The sequence below is a fragment of the Astatotilapia calliptera genome, chromosome 7, assembly GCF_900246225.1.
Source record: "Astatotilapia calliptera chromosome 7, fAstCal1.2, whole genome shotgun sequence".
Classification (NCBI taxonomy): domain Eukaryota; kingdom Metazoa; phylum Chordata; class Actinopteri; order Cichliformes; family Cichlidae; genus Astatotilapia; species Astatotilapia calliptera.
Genome location: NC_039308.1, coordinates 12209177 through 12230467, shown reverse-complemented (window position 1 = coordinate 12230467; position 21291 = coordinate 12209177). Strand labels below are relative to the sequence as shown.

The following is a 21291-nucleotide window of genomic DNA, read 5'->3' as shown; positions in this document are numbered from 1 at the left end:
GTCACTGGTGTAATACAATTTTATTAAGCTTTTCTTTTTTAAACAAGGACACTTCAAAACAGTTTATGCACAGAGTATACTAAACATGCTTTGTAGAACAAGCCAGGATTACTTAGACATCTAACAGCAACATTTATTAAGACTATTGCAACTTTACAATGATTAAAACAATACTGTAGATAATCTTGTGAATTGATTTAAAGACTGACTGTTCCGTGTTGATAATTTTCACTGTTATACTGTATTACAGTGTGAATTTGATCTTTACTTCAATCTGAATAACTGGTTTTACCCATAAACTAAAAGTGGTTGTAGCCTTCTGAATAGCCTATGAGTCACTGTCAGTCATTAACTCTGAGTCCTTATGTGGCAGGAGGCATCACTGCTAGAGGGGAGGGGCTTCTGCAGTAGTACAAAAACTGCATTTGCTGTACAGCATTTAAGAATATTAAGTGTCATCACTCTTTAGAACATCGCTGGTATCCTGTGGTTGAGGTCACACATTTACAAGTTTGTTAAAAATATACTGCTGTGTTCGTTGAAACAATGTTTTACCATTATTGTTGTCTTCTTCAAAAGGGTGAATGCTTGTATATAGCTCTTGTAAATCGCTGTCATTTAATGGGACAAACCTACTTTCAGAGTTTGACAAGGAGGGTATGGAGACCTCTGCTGTAGAAAGTTCTGGGTTGTGACGATGAGACACATGAGTTCCGCAGGCAAAAAGCTGGATGGGAGTTCTATTACCTTCAGTGGAAACAGAGTGATTGTTATATCCAGCTTTGAATTCCTTCAAAGTGCGGTTGATTCGTGGTAGAAACACATAATGAAGGCAAAATAGGTCTGTTGCATTTTCTAAGTCTAGGATACCAAGTGATTCCAATTCATAAAATATAGGTGCATAAATGCGGCTACAGTTGTTGTTTAAGTCTCGGTTGAAACGCTCAATCCTCTGGTTGTGCACAGAACTTCCCATTAAGACAGAGCTTTCACCCCTGCTTGCTCGCATGTCCTCCCAAATCTGAGCATTCTCTCCTCCGTGATCAGTCCTGATATGCAGGGGTCTGCCAAATTGTCCAACAGCTGCAGTAAAGAGGGCTTTCACAGTCTCAGCTCGATTATTGCTGGAGCACTGAAGAAACATCAACATCCTGCTGTATCCATCTATTGCACCATGAACAACAAACTTCCAACGAATCAGTTTGTGATTTCCATCTATGTGCCATATGAAATTTGGATGAGGCACAGAATATACTCGCCGAGCAACTGCAGTTCTTCTCCTGGATAGAACACCAGCAGAGTCCACCCTCCGCAGTGACTTTCTTACGCGCCATCTTTGAACCACTATGTTTTTGGAACGCAGATGACCCATCAGCATCACTTCTCCAACATTTGGATGTTCAGTTTTTATCTGGGACACTATCTGATCTAACTCATGGTCACTGATTACATTGAATTTTGACTCTGAGATATTATAGTCTTGCAGTAACTTATACAGAGTGGGCCTGGAGATGGAAAGGATAGATGCAGCTTCAGTAAAAGATGTTTTCAGGGAAAGAACATTTTCCAATTCCTCTTTGGAAATCTGAAGCCTTCCTTGGTAACCATCCTAGAACACGGCACAGAAAATCTCAATGAGCACAATTCTATAACAAAAGATGGGTAATTTGAGGCAATTGTACTGTGACAGATTAGCTAGAGTAATATTTTATCAATAGTTTTAAAATATGAAAGTGAGCAATCAAAAGACACTTCAGAGCAAAAACAGTAATAAAATATGACGTAAAACTTGTGAATGTTGTTGGTGGTGATGTGACACTGCTAGTGATGGACCCCTAAGAAGATGAAATGTATGTAGAATCAGAATCATTACTTTGACAGGATTTAATTTAAGGTGACATATTACACCAAAGAAAAAACAGAAATTAGTCAGCTAAATGATATGTGTAAGAAGGCCTACCGAGCAGTATGGTATCCCAGTGGAGACGGCAGGTCTACTTGGTCCAGGTGCATTGCTGGATTCCTAAGGAAACATTTACATCAAGAACGACTGTTACCTACCTACCAAATAAATAAATAGAGTTGTATGATGTTCGATCTCTGTCTGCTGCCTACCAAATGAAATAATTGAGGACTAGCTAAGTAATTTAGCTTTGCTAGTTTTGCTAACACTGCTATCAACCCGTCCAAAATGCTATACAATAAACTTACCAAGTGCTGCGGCGTTTGTGAGGTCGAGGGTGCATTACCGCTGAATCGTTGGATGGCCGACAAAACGGCTCTTCCAATGTTTTCAGCTAAATCGCTGGACATGCTGGTAGGGAATAGTCGAAGCAGCTCATGGCAGTCAAAAGTGACCGTAAGAGGAGCGCAAACACAGAACCTGACCGCGACCGGCACACTTTAGCGCGGGAGGTTTTCTTGAAGCTTTATTTTGGTATTTCCGTTGACCCGTACAATAAATTTGCATATTAGCTAAATATTTAGTTTCCCGTAACATTTAGATTTAACATTTAACATTTAGATTTATATATAACATTTAGATTTAACATTTAACATTTAGATTTAACATTTAACATTTAGATTTATATATAATATTTAGATTTAACATTTAACATTTAGATTTATATATAATATTTAGATTTAACATTTAACATTTAGATTTATATATAACATTTAGATTTAACATTTAACATTTAGATTTATATATAATATTTACATTTAACATTTAACATTTACATTTAAATATAATATTTACATTTAACATTTAACATTTACATTTAAATATAATATTTACATTTAACATTTAGCATTTAGATTTAACATTTAACATTTAGATTTAACATTTAGCATTTAGATTTAACATTTAAAATCCTGTTTTAAATATGAAAAGTTACAAATATTTTACTAAATGTTGTAAAAAATGACTCGAAAAAACATGTTTTTGTAAGATTTAGAGCTAAATGTGGAAAAATGTTGCTGTTAATTTCGGCATGTTTCAGTTTACAAACGGCGCCCCATACTGTACAGGCTACGAAATTCCCTCATAACAAAATAAACACATCCAAAATACTGGAGCGGATGCCAATGGAAATCCAAGTCAGTTGGAAGGCCACTCCTCGTATCTTGGATCCACACTGGCCCCTGTAGGTGACATCGAGGCACTGCAGGCTGGCAGCAAGTTTGAAGAAATAAATTCCCAGCTGTTTACCTTTGTCAAACACATTTAGGCTCCTCCAAGCAAAACAGTAAGGAGCCCCAACAGCTGGCGAGTATTTATTTTCAGAAGTGGAGTCAGAGGGGTGTCTGAGCTTCCTTGATCATGAACCAAACTGCCATTACCATGACCACTGATAACAGTAGGAATCGTAAACAAGCTAATCACCGAGGGCCTATTTGTATTCTCGTTTGTGTTTGCACACGCTGATGTGCAGGGGGGAGGGCGCAAAAACTAGAGAACAGGCGAGGGTGGCAGGGGAGAACGGGGAGGGTCTCCGATGGAGGGTGGAGTGCGTGTGAAAGGGTTAAGTTCCCTCCCTGGCTGCATGCTGCTTTCCCTTGCTCTGTCAAGCCCCATTAAACCTGCTACACCACAGCAATATGGTGCCATCAATTACAGGCACGCTGCCATCAATGCAGAGCGCAGAGGAGAGGAGAGGCAGGAGCACATAAACAGGACAAACGGCCACATAAAAGACATAAAGCCCTGCAGCCTGCCTCTCTCAAACACACACAAACACTCTCTCTCTCTGCACCTTTTACCTTTTTGAGGTGTCATTCTGTTTCTGAATGAGTCTGGGTTTGTTTCAAATACAGATGGGAAAGAAAAAAAACTGCACAATGCATGCATTCCTGACTCTTTCATGATACTGAGGCAAATTTATGAAAAAGGCTAAAAACTATGTGAAGATTTAGGCTCACTGTGTTAACTGCAGTGTGCTTCTACTGCCCCCGTGTGACAGATGAAAACCCAGTCACCAGTACAGAGCCAAAATAAAAGTCCAAACTTTTAAAAGCGCATATTAACTTTACAGCACTCCATGCTCATCATCAAAACACCGAAAGATCCAAAAGCAGTGAGAAATCTTCAAAGTGACACAAATCTGCATTTCATCTCTTTTGCATGTCTCAAATTCTTTGCTGCATTTCTCTCTCGGGTTCAGACAAAGAACCATTTGTCTGAGATGGAAAGCCATTTTTACTGACCAGCGAAGAGAAAAAGAGCCACTCTTTACCTTTGGGTGCCGTACTGTCTTCAGTACAACAGGTCAGTGAAAGACACTGACAATGTCACAAAGCAACTGAAAATCAAACACTGGGAAAATCGTGAAGATGCAATGTTGCTGTGCACCACATACTGCTGCTGCTGAGAGGCATACCTCTGCACTCACTTTAAACACCTTCAACATGTCTCTGAGAATGAAATCGGCTGAATTTGAATCAGGTATCTTTTTTTTTTTTTTAAATTACATCAAATACAAGCAACTATTCCAGTACATATTCTTTGCATGCTATAAAAATGTGGAATTGGTGTATGTTGCCGCAGAGTAAAAGAGACAAATCTGATAAGTAAATTGTTAGATTTTTTTAAAGATGTGATATAAAAAACAAAAACGTTCACGATGAATAGACATTTCTCAGTAGAAAATATTCAAATTAAAACATTTATTTTTGTCTTCTTTTGTGTCTCACTCGTTTGATAGCAACTGGGCAAAAAGCTTTACCCACCAAAATCTGACAGAGTAATAAGGAGACACACCGCACACCCATTTTGAAATAGTTAGAATCTTAAAGAACTGGATTAGGCAATTTTTTATTTATTTATTTTTTACTTCTTTTTTTTTTACATCAATGACACTTGATTAAGCGATGTAGGCAGCTTTAATTTTTCAATACAGCAGACACTCCCTCATAACATATCTTACAGTTAATTGTCGGTGTCTGAACCACATAAAAAGATTAACACTGATTATTTACACCACACATTCATCTTTTAAAAGGAGGAGGAAAATGATACCAGAACACCTATATTTATTTGTAATCTAGGTAAACCAGTCCTTTAAGATGTAAAACAGAGAAACGTACACACAAGTTAAACGTAAAGTAACCTACATATTTACAAATGGCCTCCAACTGCCAGAGTTTTAGGTCGAGTTTATCTGTGAGGAAGAACTACTGCTGCCGGAGCTCTTGGTTTTCTGCCCTCTAGTGGCACTGGGCTGCCGCTGCACTCTCTGGCTGGAAGCCTCCCTGCTCTTCTCACTGTGGCTGGTACCGGCTTTACTGCGCACTCCTGAAACGAAGCAAAAAAGAAAATGCACTCAGGGAAAGGAGGAAATAAATGTTTAGGTAACTGTTATAGGACTGCTTCGCATATACCATGCAATATGGCATTTTAGAAAAATAAAAATGGAAATAATAATGACGGGGAATGAGAAAGTGCAGCTGATAAAACAGCTAGTTTTCTTATATACTTGACACTAACTATGAAGTGGCGAGAAAGTGCCCTCAGAAACTATGAACTGCAAATATAGCATGTGTCAAGAGACCTGACTATTTTACTGGTGAAGGAAGAAAATATTTTTTTATTTTTTTTTATTTTATTATTCTTCAGCACAACTGAAGAATAGACAACCCGAACTCTCTTTAGCTGTTTATTTAAGTAGCCTTCAAGAACATTTCTCTAGGCTTCTGAAGAACATTTGTTTTCTTCTCTGTCGAGATGATTCAATACCACTTCAATAATGGTGAGGTCAGAGTTTTAGGAAGGCCAATCCATGACCGATTTGTGTTCTAGTTTGTGTTTTTCTATCCAGGTATGATTGTGTGCATTGGCAGTATGTCTGGGCTCACTGCCATGTGGGAAAAATAAACCTGTTGGCAGCTAGATTTCTTTCTTTCTTTTAGCTTTCCAGATGGGACTGTATGGTGGATCAAAAACTGACGGTACTTTCTATGTTCTCAATTCAAGAGAATATTTTGACACGTTTATTTAAAGTTTCACATTTGATTCATCACTCTATAAGACCTGATGCCACTGATTTTCAGTCTAGGTCTTTTGAAATATGGCATACTTCTGCATTTTCTCTCTGTTTCCCTTCCTTAAGAATGGCTTCTTGATGGCCACACGTTCCACTGAGCATATTTCAAATGAGGCTTCAGCAAAGAGTAGATGGATCAGCTGAAGGGCCAGATCCACCTCTCAGGTCCTGTGTCAGTTGTTTCTGGAACTTTTTCCCTATGTCTTAAACATATGACTGTCAGATACTGTCCATGTACCGCAGACAGTTTTCTGACCCGCCAACTTCTTGGTTTGTCCTTCACTTCTCCAATGTTAACTTTGGCATTTTTTAAAGATCCAGACAAAGAATTGTTTTCTTGAATATTTTACAGGTCAGTTTCAACTGGCTCAACAGGAAAGAAAAATAAATAAATCACACCTTTAAAGATGATCAACTACAAGGACTGGACTGAAAAGGAGTGAAAAAGCAGTCAAAGAAAAACTCTGAAGGACCTTTAGAAAGCCTGGAGCAATATTTCTTAAGACCACTTTAAAAATACTGGAAATTACCAGTACTACCCCTCAGATTCCTAGAAGACATGCCTACAGAATCAATTTCAAAACCCTACATCATTATATTCTTGAAAAACCTTTAGGTCAAGGTTAGTGAGATTAAAACTCACCCGAGAGTTTTAGTAGAATCACCTATGGTATCAATTTGAAGGTGCTATGTCGCTTCGTTCTCAAGTTATTGCATTCACAAACTTAAGTGTCCACACTTAAGTCCACAATATCCCATAAGCCTTAGCAAAAATAATAATACAGGAAAAAAATATATATATATTGTTCCAGCTGATAGTGATATTGTTCATTGTTTTACAAAAAAGTATTTCTATAGCGTTTATACTCTCCATTTGTACTATAATCACAGATTTTAGCATTCTTTTTTTATTTTGAAATTGCTTCTTCAAGTTAAAGTTCTGTGTGTGTGTGCACATATATATATATATATATATATATATATATATATATATATATATATATCTATCACTAAACTGATTTAACCATTTAGAAATACAAAATCAAGCCATTGGGGTTGCTTAGGGTTAAGGTTCTTAGCAAGTCAAATGTTTAATCTGTTATTTAAAAAGTCATAAAAAGCTTGGTGCTCGCACACTTTTCTCCGCTTTATTTGTCAAGTTTAAGTTTCTGACCATTTATACTGAAGAACACTTCTTCAGTAAGTGAAATCCTGAAAATAGAACTCAGTAAGTGCATATTTGTATGAACCAAGTCAAGATCCTCTTTTCTTGTTCCGTCACAGGTTAACCATCACACAGCAACATAAAATACTTTTTTTTTTTAACTTGTAAATTCAAGCTACTCTTGTGTAAAAGAGTCAATAAAAAGAGTACTTCAGAGTTTCTTTTATAACTTTCTAGCCACTTAAAAACAAAGGGAAAAAAATCCACTGCACGGTGAATAAATCTCCTTGAGTATGAAAACATCCAAGGGCAAATTCAATTTTTGCGATCCACACACAATTGCATGCATGCACATATAACGAAAGCACAGCATGCAGTTTGTTTTCCAAAATCCTGCTCCATATCAAATGGCACATAAATACAACTTTTGTTAATGAGTAAGGCAAGCAAGTTGGCAGATGGAGGTGATGGACAGAGTGCAGCAAAAGGGACCTTGAGAGTGAGGAGAACTAGTGTCTTGGGGGCCGTAGACCACAATCTTAGTGTTGACCCTTGTGGCTCTGGGGCCTGCTGCTGTGGGGGGAGCTGCGGCAAGTTTAGGGCTCTTTCCAGAGGCCAAAGAGTCCTCTTCTTCAGGAAACAAGACACACAGAAAAAAAGACAGAAAGGAAAGAACTGACCGGGATAGAGAGGAAATCAGAAAAGCCTGCAACACAGTGAGAATGAGCAATTTGTAGATGAGTTTGCATGACTATGCCTGTCTTCAGATGCCCTCCTTTTATGTGGAAAACTGTGCTGTGTGGGGTGAAGTGAAGATTGGATTTAGTTAGTGAGGTGGGGTAAGGGAAGAGTGCAGCACAGAACCTCTGCTACAGCACGTACAGAACTTAAATGGAGGAATGTGATTATTTCACACACTTAAAAAGCAAAGAGAGGAGCAAAGAAAGGATATAACATAAATTGTTAGAAAAAAAAACCAACTTTAACATTCTGAGTCTTTGCATCAAAAATCATATCTGTAGCCACACACACGCTTGTTGTTATCAGAAATTACTGTTACCAACAACTGGGCTTGTTTGCATTGGAAAGTAGGTTGGTCTTAGGATCCCCTCTGACCAGTCCTCTTCCCTAATGTTCTATTCTTGGACCTTTGATGTTGTCCATTCCCACCAGATCATACACCAATCAAGCATAACATTATCACCAACTGCCTAATATTGTGTTGGTCCACATGGACTCCACTAGACGCCCTAGAGGTGTGCATTGGTATCTGGGACCAAGAGGTTAGCAACAGACCCTTTAAGTCCTTTAAGCTGTGAGGTGGGGACTCCATGGATCAGACTTCTTTGTCCAGCATATCTCACAGATGTTCGATTAGACTGAGATTTGGGAATTTTGATAGTTTATACAACAATAGTTTATATATCGATTAAAAAAAACAAAAAAAAAACGACATACATAATTTATGCTAATATAATAATGATTTGTGGCATAACTATGCTACACTTTACAAAAAACAGTGATGAGTTCTTTCTCCTTCTAGCCTTGGCTTTCATTAAAGGTGCAGAGTTTTATATATAACTCAACACCTCAAAGACTAAGGAACTGGTTGTGGACTTCGGGAGGTCCAGAGAAGGTCCACTGCCGGTTCAGAGGGGGAGGAGGTGGAGGTGGTCAACAAGTACAAGTACCTCGGGCTGTGGGTGGACAATAAACTGGACTGGTCATGCAACACAGAGCATCTGTATAAAAAAGCCCAAAGCCGACTGTACTTCCTCAGGAGGCTGCGGTCTTTTAACATCTGCAGGAAGCTCCTGAGGATGTTTTACCAGTCAGTGGTTGCTGGAGTACTTTTCTATGCTGTGGTGTGCTGGGGGAGCAGCACAGCAAAGAAGGACTCATCCAGGCTGGAGAAACTGATCAGGAAGGCTGGCTCTGTGGTCGGCATGAAGCTGGACACTCTGGTGACAGTGGCAGAGAAAAGGACACTAAAAAAAACTGCTGGACATTATGGACAATGCTGGGCATCCTCTGCACACGGCCATTAACAACCAGAGGAGTCTGTTCAGTGACAGGTTGCTTCTCCCAAAGACAAGAACTAACAGACTTAAAAACTCCTTTGTCCCACACGCCATCAGACTGTTTAACTCCTCTCTGGAGGGGAGAGGGAGGGGAAACAGGAGGACAAAGGAGGGGGGAACAACTAAGCTGTAGTGCCTCTTCACCTCACTGTGCAATACTTTTGTTAATAGTCAATGGTGCAATAGACCTCAATACTTGAAATGTGCAATTCACTTGTATTTTTATTTTTATTCCTATTTATTCTATTTATCCCCTTCATATATTTTATTTATATATGTCTCTGTATTTATATATGTGTGTGTGTGTATATATATATATATATAATATTCTGTAACTGTAACTTCTGTCGGTGCTGTGCTTTTGGAAACCGAATTTCCCAGAGGAACCCACCCGAGGGATTAATAAAGTTCTATCTTATCTTATCTTATATTGCCAAAAATGTGAACCCACAATGATTAAAAAGAGCAAAACACATCCTGAACTTTTCTGACTTTCAGAGGGTTAAACTGTAGGTGACAAATGACAGCCCTCTTTTCCTAAGTCAATTGTGACCTGGGGGGTGACATCTGAATCTTAACTAGTGTTTGTGGCTGCTGCATCCTGGACTGACCAATGGTGGGTTAGGAGGACCCAACAGAGGGGGAAAACAGGAACGGACTACAATAAAGCAGTATAAATGGGGAGACTAAAACTTCCCAGCCTGATTTCTGCAATGTTTCTTAGTTAAAAGAAGGTAGACTATGTGAGCTGAAAGATAGTCAACATTTAAATGACAAATATACATAATACTTTCAGTTGCATTACATCCCATTCTTCAGATACTAACCTCTGGCTTCTGTGTGCGCTGTGGTCATGCTTGTGGTGTGGGCGCCAGCTGAAAGGTCTCCACCACAGCTTTCAGCTACCCTCTGTCCTGCACACATTGCCTTCAAGGTCTGGAAGACTGCTTGAGGAGCCACATTCATCTTCAGCAAGTCCACTATGATTCTGTGAGGAGGAGGAAGGGGGTGAGGACATAAAACCATGGTCTTCCATGTAACCCACAGATAAGGCTATTATTAGACATACTTAAAAACCTCCTGATCCACAGTAATTCCTGCAGCCTGAGTAAGTTCGAACAGCTCAATTTCTTCGGCGCTGAGGACTTTCTTCTTCTTTATTGCATATTTCTGCACGTTAGATGTGACAACCAGCGCAGGGGAGTCAGGGGCGGAAGGAATCGTTTGTTGTGCTTGTTGAGACATCACTAATGAACTGAGGGGTTAGATTAAATAAGAAAGTAAAATAAGGTGCAATGACTAAAAGACAATACAGCGTAAACAATGAGAAACACGGCGTAAGTGAACTTCCTCTCCGAATCAAAAATATCAAAATTTATCAAAAATATAACCACAATGAGACTTAAATGATTAACACAGCAAACGCCTGGTTCCTTAAAATAAAAATTATACCTACCATTACGAGCGAAATGCTCAACGTTTAGTCGCTTCTGTTTGAGCCAAGCGTGACGCGCCAAAAATACGTCATTGTCATGCGTTTCATACGTAATCCTCTCAAAAATGAAATAAAATAAAAAAGTATGTTTTAAAAAGTTACATTATTCAGTTGTCCGTCACGTCTTCATTTAAGATTTTAAATCCGTGCTTTAAAACCCCATATTAATTTTAAAAACTCTTTCCAGGAGAAAATCTTGCCGCTACTCAGCTATTTTCAAATGCCCCTGGTTGTTTTTGGGGGCAGGGTATTTTTTCGTAAATTGAACATAAATGACTGTAAATATATAGGCACGGTAGCCTATGCTAGTAGAGATGCTAAAAGAGCGAAAAAGAACAAAACCGGAAGTGCTTCTGGGGATTGTCCTCTCAAACCTGCTCGGGTCTCTGCGCCGTCGTCCAAGAATGGCCGCTGCTGCAGCAGGAATAAACAAGCAGGGCGCCGTAGCGACGATGGAGCCCTGTATCCGACACGGGAGAGGAGCTAATGGGAGCACGGTTAAGGTTGTAATGTTGTCACTGCAATCTTAGATCCAACTACATGTCGATCGGTGGTGTTTGGCTATTTTGTTATGTTGAGCGAATGACCGACATCAGGCTTGCCTCTGACGCTTTTGATTTTGGGCGAACGCTGCTGCGTTGGCGTCGTTGGCAGGAGGATGTCAGAGCTTTATTTTATAGATCGGACCAGAGTCATGTGTAAACACTGTTTCACAAGACGATCTTTTTTTTTTAGCGCTGCATTATAAACTTAGACTGGTGCACGTTGACATGGCTGGTATTTGTGCCCGCATCATGCTAGCAGATGAGCTGGCTGGTCTTCCGTCGGTAGTTGGCGTCAGTGCTAGCTGTTGTTCACTGCTGCAGCTCCTCTGTGAGGGAGCCCAGCTCAGAGTGTGATCGTGTCAGAAGATGCTTTTCGTACTGCTTTCAATGTATTCACTTAAAGATCACTGAAAGTAGAAATCAGAAGTGTTATCCAGCTGTAACGCTACAGGTCAAGATGACTGCATCCGACTAGTTATTGTTCTGTCTGAGACCTTATAGAGCATCTCTCTGCAGTAACCCAGAAGCATCTGTACCCTCCTGTGATCGGGTGCTTTAATACTGGTATTGGTTTATTTGCAGGTGCTGGAATGTGGTGTTTGTGAGGATGTCTTCTCTCTCCAGGGGGACAAGGTCCCTCGTCTTCTGCTCTGCGGCCACACAGTGTGCCATGACTGTCTAACCCGGTTGCCCCTCCATGGCAGAGCGGTCCGCTGCCCCTTTGACAGGCAGGTCACTGAGCTGGGTGAGTGATGTCATCACGCTTTCCAGCATCGTGTATATAGCGGACACTATATGTGTAATACCTGCTATATAAATCGTTGTAAGTGAAATTCAGTGGCTGAATCTTGAGACTGATCGTTCTTCTAAAAACAAGAGCATAAAAGAGCTTTCAAAACCAACTAAGAACCTTAGAACAACATCCTGTGATCTTCACATTTCTCTTTATTTGACTTCATGCAAGCCCCATTAAAAAAGAGACTTTTACCCAGAAGTTGTGAAAAATTGAAGTTGTCTTTATTACAGAAAACATTATTCTTGCTGCAGAAATCCATCATCCAGTTGAGGCTAAGGGTGTTTTTGAGGGCATGGAGCTCTACAGTACTTGCATTATTTGCCTTTCAAAGTGAGTTTGCTTTCTTCACATTTGCTTAGGGGACTCTGGAGTTTGGGGTCTAAAGAAAAACTTTGCTCTGCTTGAACTCTTGGAGAGACTCCAGAATGGAGCGACTAACCAGTCAGGAATGGCAGAGGACGCCTTGAAAGGCATGGGAGAAGTAAGGCAGCTATGATTTTACTGATAAGAGATGTGTCACCTTCACACCTTCTGCATGCTTTATCCTCAATCCATCTTTTTATAAACTAGTGTATAATTCGCTGCGACGAGGATGAGAGCCACACAGCCTCCATGTACTGTACCGTGTGTGCCACCCACCTGTGTGGCGAGTGCTCTCAGCTCACCCACTCCACTCGCACACTGGCCAAACACCGGCGGGTGCCACTGGCTGATAAGCCCCACGAGAAGACCTTGTGCCCTCAGCATCAGGTCCATGCCATCGAGTTTGTCTGCCTGGAGGAAGCTTGTCAGTCCGGGCCCCTCATGTGCTGTGTATGTAAGGAGTACGGCAAGCACCAGGGCCATAAGGTAGCTGGAAAACTTGTTCCCATATTAGATATAGTCACTGAAAAAGATATGGTTATATATATATATGTTATATTGCCCTATTTTCCCTAACAGCATGCTGTTCTTGAGACTGAAGCCAATCAGATTCGTGCATCCATTCTGGACATGGCCCACTGTATCCGAACCTTCACAGAGGAGGTGTCCGAGTACTCGAGGAAGTTGGTGGGCATCGTGCAGCAGATAGAAGGTGGCGAGCAGATAGTTGAGGATGGAGTAGGCATGGCACACACTGAACATGTAAGACAAAGGGCTTCTTAATAAAACACGAATGATCATGCTTCTGTTTTGGCTCTTAGATCTTTCCCATGTGTGCTTCAGGTCCCCGGCACAGCAGAGAGCGCCCGCTCCTGCGTCCGAGCTTACTTTGCAGATCTGCACGAGACCCTGTGTCGGCAGGAGGAGATGGCGCTGAGCGTGGTGGACGCCCATGTAAGGGAGAGGCTCATCTGGCTGAGGCAGCAGCAGGAGGATATGACCATCCTGCTGTCTCAGGTGTCCACCGCCTGCCTGCACTGTGAGAAAACACTTCAGCAGGTAGGAGATGTGAGGAGTACTGGTGAGTTTAGGAACTTGTTTCTTTCTTTTCCTCACCCCAATTAAGATCAAAGCTGTGGTGATTTTGGGGAAATGCTTGCGTAATGCCGTTAAAGGTGTGATGTGCGTTGCTTCTTTTGTCTTTTAGGACGACTGCAGAGTTGTTCTGGCAAAGCAGGAGATCAACTGTTTGCTGGAGACGCTTCAGAAGCAGCAACACCAGTTCACTGAGCTGGCAGATCACATTCAGCTGGATGCCGGCATCCCAGTCACCTTCACTAAGGTACACGCTGTCGCTGCTCATAGAAATTTGCTTCTGTAAACCAAATGTGTCGCAAAAAATGGAAAGGCCTTGGGTTTTCCTATAAATGTAGTAATGACACTGAAAATGTCTTTTCAGGACAACAGGGTCCACATTGGTCCAAAGATGGAGATCCGCGTAGTGACTCTGGGGCTCGATGGCGCTGGAAAAACCACCATCCTATTCAAGCTGAAACAAGACGAGTTCATGCAGCCCATCCCAACCATTGGTAAATGCACTTGCAGTTTAATGGTTCACAGAGTCACTTTAGAGTCAGGATAATACAAGTCTTTCTTTTTTTATATATATATATATTATCCTATATAAAGCTTGCTTTTGATCTTTGTCCAAGGTTTCAATGTGGAGACGGTTGAATATAAGAACCTAAAATTCACCATCTGGGATGTGGGTGGGAAGCACAAGCTCAGACCCCTCTGGAAACACTATTATCTAAACACTCAAGGTATGTTTTGTGCTTTCTGTGCTTTGGATATTTATAGCATGTTCTTGGATTTAACTAGTACTTTTGTGTGACTTGGACCACTGACAGGTGAAGTGAATAACTTGGAGCATCTAGTTAAATGCACAGTTTAGCTGGGAAATCTTGGCTTTGTGTGTATTTCACTTTGACGCTCACAGACGGTATATAAAAGACAAATGTAGTCACGGTGCCCATTGGGTCCAGTTTTAAGGCAGAAGTGAGGTCCAGCAGAGAGCTGATTGCAGGTGGTGTGGATACCCAAGTTTGTGAGGCGATGTAGGATTTTTAAAGTCATTCAATACTGTATTTGCATCTGCTGAAAACCTCTGGGAGTTTTAATCTTGGTAACACTGACTTTAATAGCAAGGTCAGTGGTCAACTTTCAGAAAATAGCATATGATTTTCAAACATCCATTTATCCATCTGCTAGGTGTCTAAAGGTTTAGCACTGGTGACCACCAGTATTTTTTGAATGAAGCTCTGGAGATAGTGGATATACTTGACAAAAGATGTTGAAGATGGAGCTGTCAGCAGGGGGTATATAGGAAGTTCACAGAGAACACTCATAGATGTAGTGAAAGATGACAGGGTTAAACTGACAGAGGAGGATGCTAGGGTAGGGTGACATGGCAGATGATCCCCTGTGGCGACCCCTAAAGGGAGTAGCCAATAGGAGTTCTCTACAGATTGACTCAATTTCATAGGCAGGCTCAAGGGTGTGGTGCCAGTGAGAGGTCAAATGCACTGTGATGTAAGGAAACACCAGCAAATGGAAAAAAAAAACTGTCCAAAAACACACAACCGAAATGAAAATAAACACAACAAAATATCTTTACGGCGACAATAATGTGACTGAACAGCTGCAGAAGTGACAGAAACCAAAACATGTGTAGGGTTGAAACGAAACACATGTAAAAGAAGGGGAAGATTCATCAGTGATTTGAGGGAGAAAATGTTGCATTGTAGTGTTTGTTACAATCACATAACTCACATAATACTCTCGATACATGTTTGCTATTAGCCGTTTGCTGTCACTTTCGCAGCAGTTCCATCACATTATCGTCTCCCCAAAAACACTTCCGTTTAGTTTTGTGATTTAAAGAAAAAAGTTAATTCTTTTATTGATTGATTTTTGGTGTGAGCTTTGCACAATTTGTTTCTATTTCCATTGTGTCTTATTGAAATTATGTTTTGTGAGCTTTTGTAGCGTTTTTCTCGTTGCTTGTGTTTTGTAAGGAACTTACAGTTTGTTTGACCTCTTAGGGCCAACGTAAAAGTGGCTATTTGAGTTACTTCAGTTTTTTGAAGCTCTGAGTTTGCTTCATTTTTCAGCCCTATAAACTGCTGCTTTGTGTCAGCTTCTTAAACATTTTTTAACAATTCCTCCTGCCACGGTCTAAAAACTGTTCCGGTATGGCTCCGGGCATACAACAAAGAGCATAAGGCACTGACCGAGAATCCAAACTCCCCAGATCCCTATCCAATCAAAGGTCTGTGGAACAAGCCTGATCCATGGTGGCCCTATCTCCCCACCCAAAAGATCCTAGCTAATGTCCCAGTGCATGATTCCACAGACACTGGGACTGTATCTGACTGTTCAGAGCTGTAGGACTTACAGTGTATTAGTGTGTGATTTTACTGTTTCCCTCGATCAGTGTATGTTGACTTTAAGGTTTCTGAGAAACATTTGATCCCTATCATGTCACTAAAGCATTGCAGGTTTGAAGGAAAAATCATTGTTGTTCATGAGTAAATAGACCTTTGCTTGCCAGACAAGCTTTTTGACGCCGTGCATTAAAAAAAAAAAAAAACAGTAATTGATTGGCTTTTTTTGTCATCTTTTTCGCAGCCATCTACTTCTAACCCACAGTACTATGTAAAGTGATGGAATCATTAATGTTGTTACACTGTATCCTCTGCAGACCTGAAATATCTCCGGGAAATGTCAAGGCAATCCATCAGATAGTTGACATTTATGGTACAGACTGAACCATAAATGTCAACCTCTTTGTGGTGTGAGCGGAAAAGTCAGAGGATCACCAAAGTCAGCCGGTTTCATCCTTCGGGATCCATGCATATCAAACCAAAAAAAAGAACGGCTGACAGTGGCCACTGATGGGTTAAGGGAAATCACGGCACACCACAGAGTGATTGGTCAGACAACAGACCACAATAGTCTAGAGGTACTAGTAAAAGAGAGATTTTTTTATTTTTTATTTCAAATTCCTGGCGGGGTCTAAAGAGATGTCTTTGTTGCACCTTCAATCTGTGTGTGGTTTCAGCACAGGGAGGGAATTAAACAAAGTTAGAAAAATATACCAAAATAAACCCATCGGTTACATTGGCTAAATGAGAAACAGGTTGATTTACAGCCTCACTAAACTGTGAGGCCACACAGCGTGGTTCTGGCTAACAGCAAAGCAAACCCTCATTTATCTTGCAAAATTTAACATATTCCAGCTATCATGAGTTTATTAACTTTAAAGTGTAGGCATGTGAAAGGCTTGTCGTTTACTTTAAAATAAATTGAGGACAATACAAGCACACTGGCTGAAGTACATCAAGCATGGGTTCTGTTCAGAAGGAAGAATACCAGACACATTCACTTGGTCTTAACATAATCTACAAATAACCTTTGATTTATATATTAGAGAGCTCCACATTTTTTGTCTTGGACTCTACTGAAGTAGCTTTGTGCTTGACTCACAGTTTAAAATAATCCTTATTTTATGAGGTGCGGTGATGGGCCTCAGGAAGTTTTAGCTGTTTTCCTTTAAGCAGGCTTTATTGTGATCAGCTGCCCCTCAGGAACAAGATTTACCCCTCACCCACCTGCATAGCATGTGGCCATTTTTCAAACCTTTGTGGATATTGTGTTTTTACTTGATTTGTTTTTGTTTTACATTGGTTGCTTTCCATTTTTCATTTTAGGTTTTACCTTTTTGGGCTTTTAGTACATAGGACAGTAAAGACAGGAAAATGAGCTCTTACAGGTTGGCTAAATGATGCCCATGTCAGGCGGGGTCCCTGTATAATAGGCTGACTTGGTGCCAGATGTGATTAAAAAAAACATAGAAGCACAGAAGCCTGTAGACAACTGTGCTGTTAGGTGCTAAGCTAAACTGTCCACAAATTCAAGTGAACAGCTCTGTCACCAGGCGCTTTGTTGTCAACATTTCAGTTGTTCACTAGCATACAAACAGTTGCATTACTGTCCTGTTGCTGGTGTTTAGTAGCAATACTTTCATCCTGGGAAGTAGCAATAGTTTCCCAGAGAGTTTGTAGTGCGGAGATCTGGTGGAAGTGTATTCCAAAGTCTTACGGGTAGGTTCTGTGTCCCATGGTAGTCGGGTGAGCAGGTATAACAGACAAAAGAGAAAATGAAAAAGAGCAGAGTGGACAAAAGGGTGAATACGTATGGAAAAGATCAGATAAATATGGAAGAGCGAGGTTATGAAGGGCTTCGAAAGTAAGAAGGAGGATCTTAAAATTGATTTGTAGGTGAACTGGAAGCCAATGGAGCTGTTTAAGAACTGTTGTTATATGTTCAGTGGATCTAATTCTGGATACAATACGAACAGCTGAATTTTGAATTAACTGCAGTTTATGGAGAGATTTATGAGGTAGACCATAGAGAAGAGAATTATAATAATATAAACAAGATGTGACAAGAGCATTGATAAGTATGGCGGTAAAGTGGTGCTGTTTGGAGAAAGTGAGGGATGCCCAGGGATGCCCAGGCTTATTGCATGTTTGGGCCGTCTTGACATCCACTCATGAGTGTATCCACTGTGTGGCTTTTCCATGCAAACTACTCCACTGCAGGCTAGCTTGCCAGGCTAACCTGTTGGGCAGCAACCCTTTGCTGTGTGAGGCTGCTACAGCACAAGGAGAAATTGTGATGCGCAATGATTTGGCCACAATGCTGTGCAGAGACAGACCCTCAGCCCATCGCTACTGCTTTCCCGTTGCTGGAGGTCCACGGAGTATGTGAGGGTTTCCCCCCCTGCTGATGTCACCCTGGGAGGTGATGCTAATGAAGTCTGAACTTTTAGCTCATAGGAAATATTTGAATTTATTTTTGTCACATTTATACAAGCATCACCCTTCACAGCATTTGTATGATGGAAGAAAGGGAAAGGCATCATAGGTCTGCTTTAACAGTAAACCAGATGTAGACAGAAGCCGCAATCTAACTGTTCTGAACTGAGGCGACTATGACTGCACTGGGGAGAAAGCACCTACTGCTCTTAACAGAAGAGGGGTGGTGTCAGCCTTTTAGTGCTACATGTACAAAACGTTGTACCCATAGCCATAGTTGTTGTCAGTCTTGATGAGAAAGGCGTACAGACCACTATTGGTAAATCTCTTTCTTTCAACTCTCATATTTGTGCAGCGGTGGTGTTTGTGATTGACAGCTGCCACCGGGACAGACTCATGGAGGCCCACAGTGAGCTGGCCAAACTGCTGACAGAGAAGGAGCTGCGAGATGCCTTGCTGCTCATCTTTGCAAATAAACAGGTAGTGTAAAGAAAAAAAAAAGACACGTAATCTTGATTAAGCTCAGATGCCAGGTTGCATCACCTGTCCACTTTACAGGACGTTCCCGGCGCTGTGTCTGTGGAGGAGATGACGGAGCTACTAAGTCTGCACAAGCTGTGCTGTGGGAGGAGCTGGCACATTCAGGGCTGTGACGCCCGCAGCGGGATGGGCCTCCACGAGGGGCTGGATTGGCTCTCCAGACAGCTGGTAGCTGCCGGCGTCCTGGACGTCGCCTAAATGCCGCCTCCCTCCACATGCGGACTCTTTTCACTCTCCCCCCCCAACCCCCTGAAATCTGAACACAAACCCCCAGCCTCTGAGCCTGGTTCATCAGTTCTCCAAAAACTTTTTAACATGAGCTTCACTACAAGGCTGCAGCTTTAAACCCGACTTCTCCACCTTTCCATCTCTGAGCACCATTGTCGGCAAAGAAAACAAAAGACGTATATATATCTTCTCTAGCTTCGTAATATGGGAACTACAAATATGTCTTCAAGCCTGCCCTTCCTGCTACTCCCGACCTCTGAGAAATAGTCACTGGACCTAAATCCTGAGTTGAGACTACATCCTCCCATCCTGCTTTATGCCTTCATGTGGCTTACACACTTCATTTTTTCTTCATAGTTTAGGTGATGAGCTGTTTATCTGGCATTTATAGCTTTTGAACTTAGGTCCAGTTAAATGTTAGACATGCTCCTTGTGCCCTGACAAAGTGAACTGTGTCTGTTTTTTCTACCCCACATGTTAACTCACCATAACCCTCCAAATATGTGACCTTGAACTGAACTAAATGCACACCGGTCCATGTTGTGATGATAGTATCATTTATGTATGCTTTTTAGTGCGCTTCAAATCGTCCTGTTTAGTCCCCTTTCAGTTTATTCCAGTACACTTGCAGGTTAAGTGAGATGGAACAGAAACATTGCTATGGTGTAAAGGGGACCTCTTATGCACACTTTCAGCTCCATAATTTTAGTCTTGGATTAAATTTGGAGTAGCTTTGCATGATTCTCAAATCAGAATACTACATAGTCATCTTATACTGGGGCTTTGGTGACAGTCTGCCCCACCACTTGGACTTTGCTCCAAAGTAAGGTTTCAAAAAGCTTTTTATTCCCCCATGGAAGTTCTAGTTATTCCACTTCCTTCCATAGATTTCAATTCAGGATTCTTTGGCTGCCACACGTCTGCAACAAGCTGTTTTCTTCTGATTCACACCCTTACACATTACACAACTGTATGCCTGCCATGACCATATTAGGATATCCTCTCACGCTGGCATCATAAAGAGCCAAACTTATTATAATGTCACCAATAACATACAAATAGCAGAAAGGAAGGAAAAGCATAATAGGTCTACTTTAAATGAACACAGTGGCTTCAAGCAGTCTAATGTTCAGATTTTGCCTGGTCATCTACCGTGAGCAATAGCAGCTGATTTTTTTCTTTAGATCTTTGTGTGCAAAGTTTTTTGTTTTGTTTTTAAGAGTGTGAACATATTTAAAAGCCACAGCTGGTAAGGTTTGATTTGAATGTAGTGTTTTCTGTTACTAAGCAACTGTTTACTGAGCTCACTGATGAGCGGGACGAGCAGACTTTACTTTGATACAAGCTGTTGTGGGTTAAAAAAAAAAAAATCAGAGTTTTTAAATGCACCGACTCTGCCTCCGTTTTGTTGAGCGTACTGCACGCAGAATCTGTCGACTGCACTCGTCTGCCGCCTCGCTCCAGAGTTTCCATTTGAAAGCAAATGAACCACCTGCTGTTTCTTAAGTAGACTATGAGTGTTAACCTCAGTGCGAAAGAAAAAAAAAAGTCGTGAAAATATTCCTCTATCCTACACAAGTTTTCTTTTATGTTTTTGTTTTTCTGGAGTGCTTTTAAGATGGTACACCGGTAATCAGCCTTCAGTAATTCTGTAATGTGAAAGTAGTGAAACGTTAAACCTAACACTTACACTTGTCTTGTTATTGAGGAACCATCATTTAAGTTTGATCTTTATTCATTGCTATGTAATGTTAACTATTTGTACTTATGTATAAAAATATTTAAACAACTACAAAAAGAAAAATGCACGTGTGAAAAGCCTTGACGCATAGTTTGCGACATCATTTCAATTTGTTTTGGGGTTTTTTGGAAACGTAGAAGCACAAAGTGCATTGAAACCTTTGTTACCAGTGGACTTGAATATGGCTTTTGTAAATTATACATAATGTGATGCTCTATAATAAATTTATTCGACTGGTAAAGTGACTGATGGTTAAAAAACACCTCAAGATGAACATTCAAAGCACTTCTTACTACAAATATTCTTCACACAGTCACACAGCACTTGTCTCTATCATTCTCTCTCTCTCTCTCTCTCTCTCTCTCTCTCTCTCTCACACACACACACACACGCACTCTCTCACACACACACACA

The 21291-nt window shown here is 40.8% G+C and overlaps 3 protein-coding genes across 5 annotated transcripts; 1 reads left to right on the top strand and 2 right to left on the bottom strand.

Moving 5' to 3' along the window:
• Nucleotides 1-5: 5 nt before the first annotated feature.
• Nucleotides 6-2425, bottom strand: LOC113025420 (uncharacterized). The gene is made up of 3 exons (XM_026173135.1): nt 2212-2425; nt 1961-2023; nt 6-1609 (listed from the first exon to the last, which is right to left on the bottom strand). Exons 1-3 carry the CDS (start codon nt 2311-2313, stop codon nt 497-499), a joined length of 1278 nt encoding a protein of 425 aa, XP_026028920.1. The 5' UTR covers nt 2314-2425; the 3' UTR covers nt 6-496.
• A 2344-nt stretch (nt 2426-4769) lies between these two features.
• mzt2b (mitotic spindle organizing protein 2B) lies at nt 4770-10827 on the bottom strand. 2 transcript variants are annotated; one of them, XM_026173132.1, is made up of 5 exons: nt 10744-10827; nt 10357-10542; nt 10115-10275; nt 7699-7836; nt 4770-5293 (listed from the first exon to the last, which is right to left on the bottom strand). In XM_026173132.1, exons 2-5 carry the CDS (start codon nt 10530-10532, stop codon nt 5145-5147), a joined length of 624 nt encoding a protein of 207 aa, XP_026028917.1. In that variant the 5' UTR covers nt 10533-10542; nt 10744-10827; the 3' UTR covers nt 4770-5144. The 2 variants fall into 2 exon arrangements, with proteins under 2 accessions (XP_026028917.1, XP_026028918.1); XM_026173133.1 differs by lacking the exon at nt 7699-7836 and having other exon boundaries at nt 10744-10825.
• On the top strand, nt 10549-21215 carry trim23 (tripartite motif containing 23). Of its 2 annotated transcripts, none has more exons than XM_026173130.1 (11): nt 10549-10624; nt 11910-12072; nt 12483-12604; nt 12694-12972; nt 13066-13248; nt 13330-13545; nt 13694-13828; nt 13946-14075; nt 14199-14309; nt 18724-18848; nt 18927-21215. In XM_026173130.1, exons 1-11 carry the CDS (start codon nt 10583-10585, stop codon nt 19104-19106), a joined length of 1686 nt encoding a protein of 561 aa, XP_026028915.1. In that variant the 5' UTR covers nt 10549-10582; the 3' UTR covers nt 19107-21215. The 2 variants fall into 2 exon arrangements, with proteins under 2 accessions (XP_026028915.1, XP_026028914.1); XM_026173129.1 differs by lacking the exon at nt 10549-10624 and adding an exon at nt 11017-11285.
• Nucleotides 21216-21291: the final 76 nt, after the last annotated feature.

Coding starts and splice junctions, on each gene's coding strand:
- mzt2b (XM_026173132.1), bottom strand. CDS start 10,532: ATGTCTCAACAAGCACAACAAACGATTCCTTCCGCCCCTGACTCCCCT. Junction 10,276..10,356: donor GTGGATCAGGAGGTTTTTAA/GTATGTCTAATA, acceptor TCCTCCTCACAG/AATCATAGTGGACTTGCTGA. Junction 5,294..7,698: donor TAGTTCTCCTCACTCTCAAG/GTCCCTTTTGCT, acceptor GCTTCGTTTCAG/GAGTGCGCAGTAAAGCCGGT.
- LOC113025420 (XM_026173135.1), bottom strand. CDS start 2,313: ATGTCCAGCGATTTAGCTGAAAACATTGGAAGAGCCGTTTTGTCGGCC. Junction 2,024..2,211: donor CACAAACGCCGCAGCACTTG/GTAAGTTTATTG, acceptor ATGTTTCCTTAG/GAATCCAGCAATGCACCTGG. Junction 1,610..1,960: donor CTGGGATACCATACTGCTCG/GTAGGCCTTCTT, acceptor GCCGTGTTCTAG/GATGGTTACCAAGGAAGGCT.
- trim23 (XM_026173129.1), top strand. CDS start 11,085: ATGCTAGTAGAGATGCTAAAAGAGCGAAAAAGAACAAAACCGGAAGTG. Junction 11,286..11,909: donor CTAATGGGAGCACGGTTAAG/GTTGTAATGTTG, acceptor GTTTATTTGCAG/GTGCTGGAATGTGGTGTTTG. Junction 12,973..13,065: donor GCAAGCACCAGGGCCATAAG/GTAGCTGGAAAA, acceptor TTTCCCTAACAG/CATGCTGTTCTTGAGACTGA.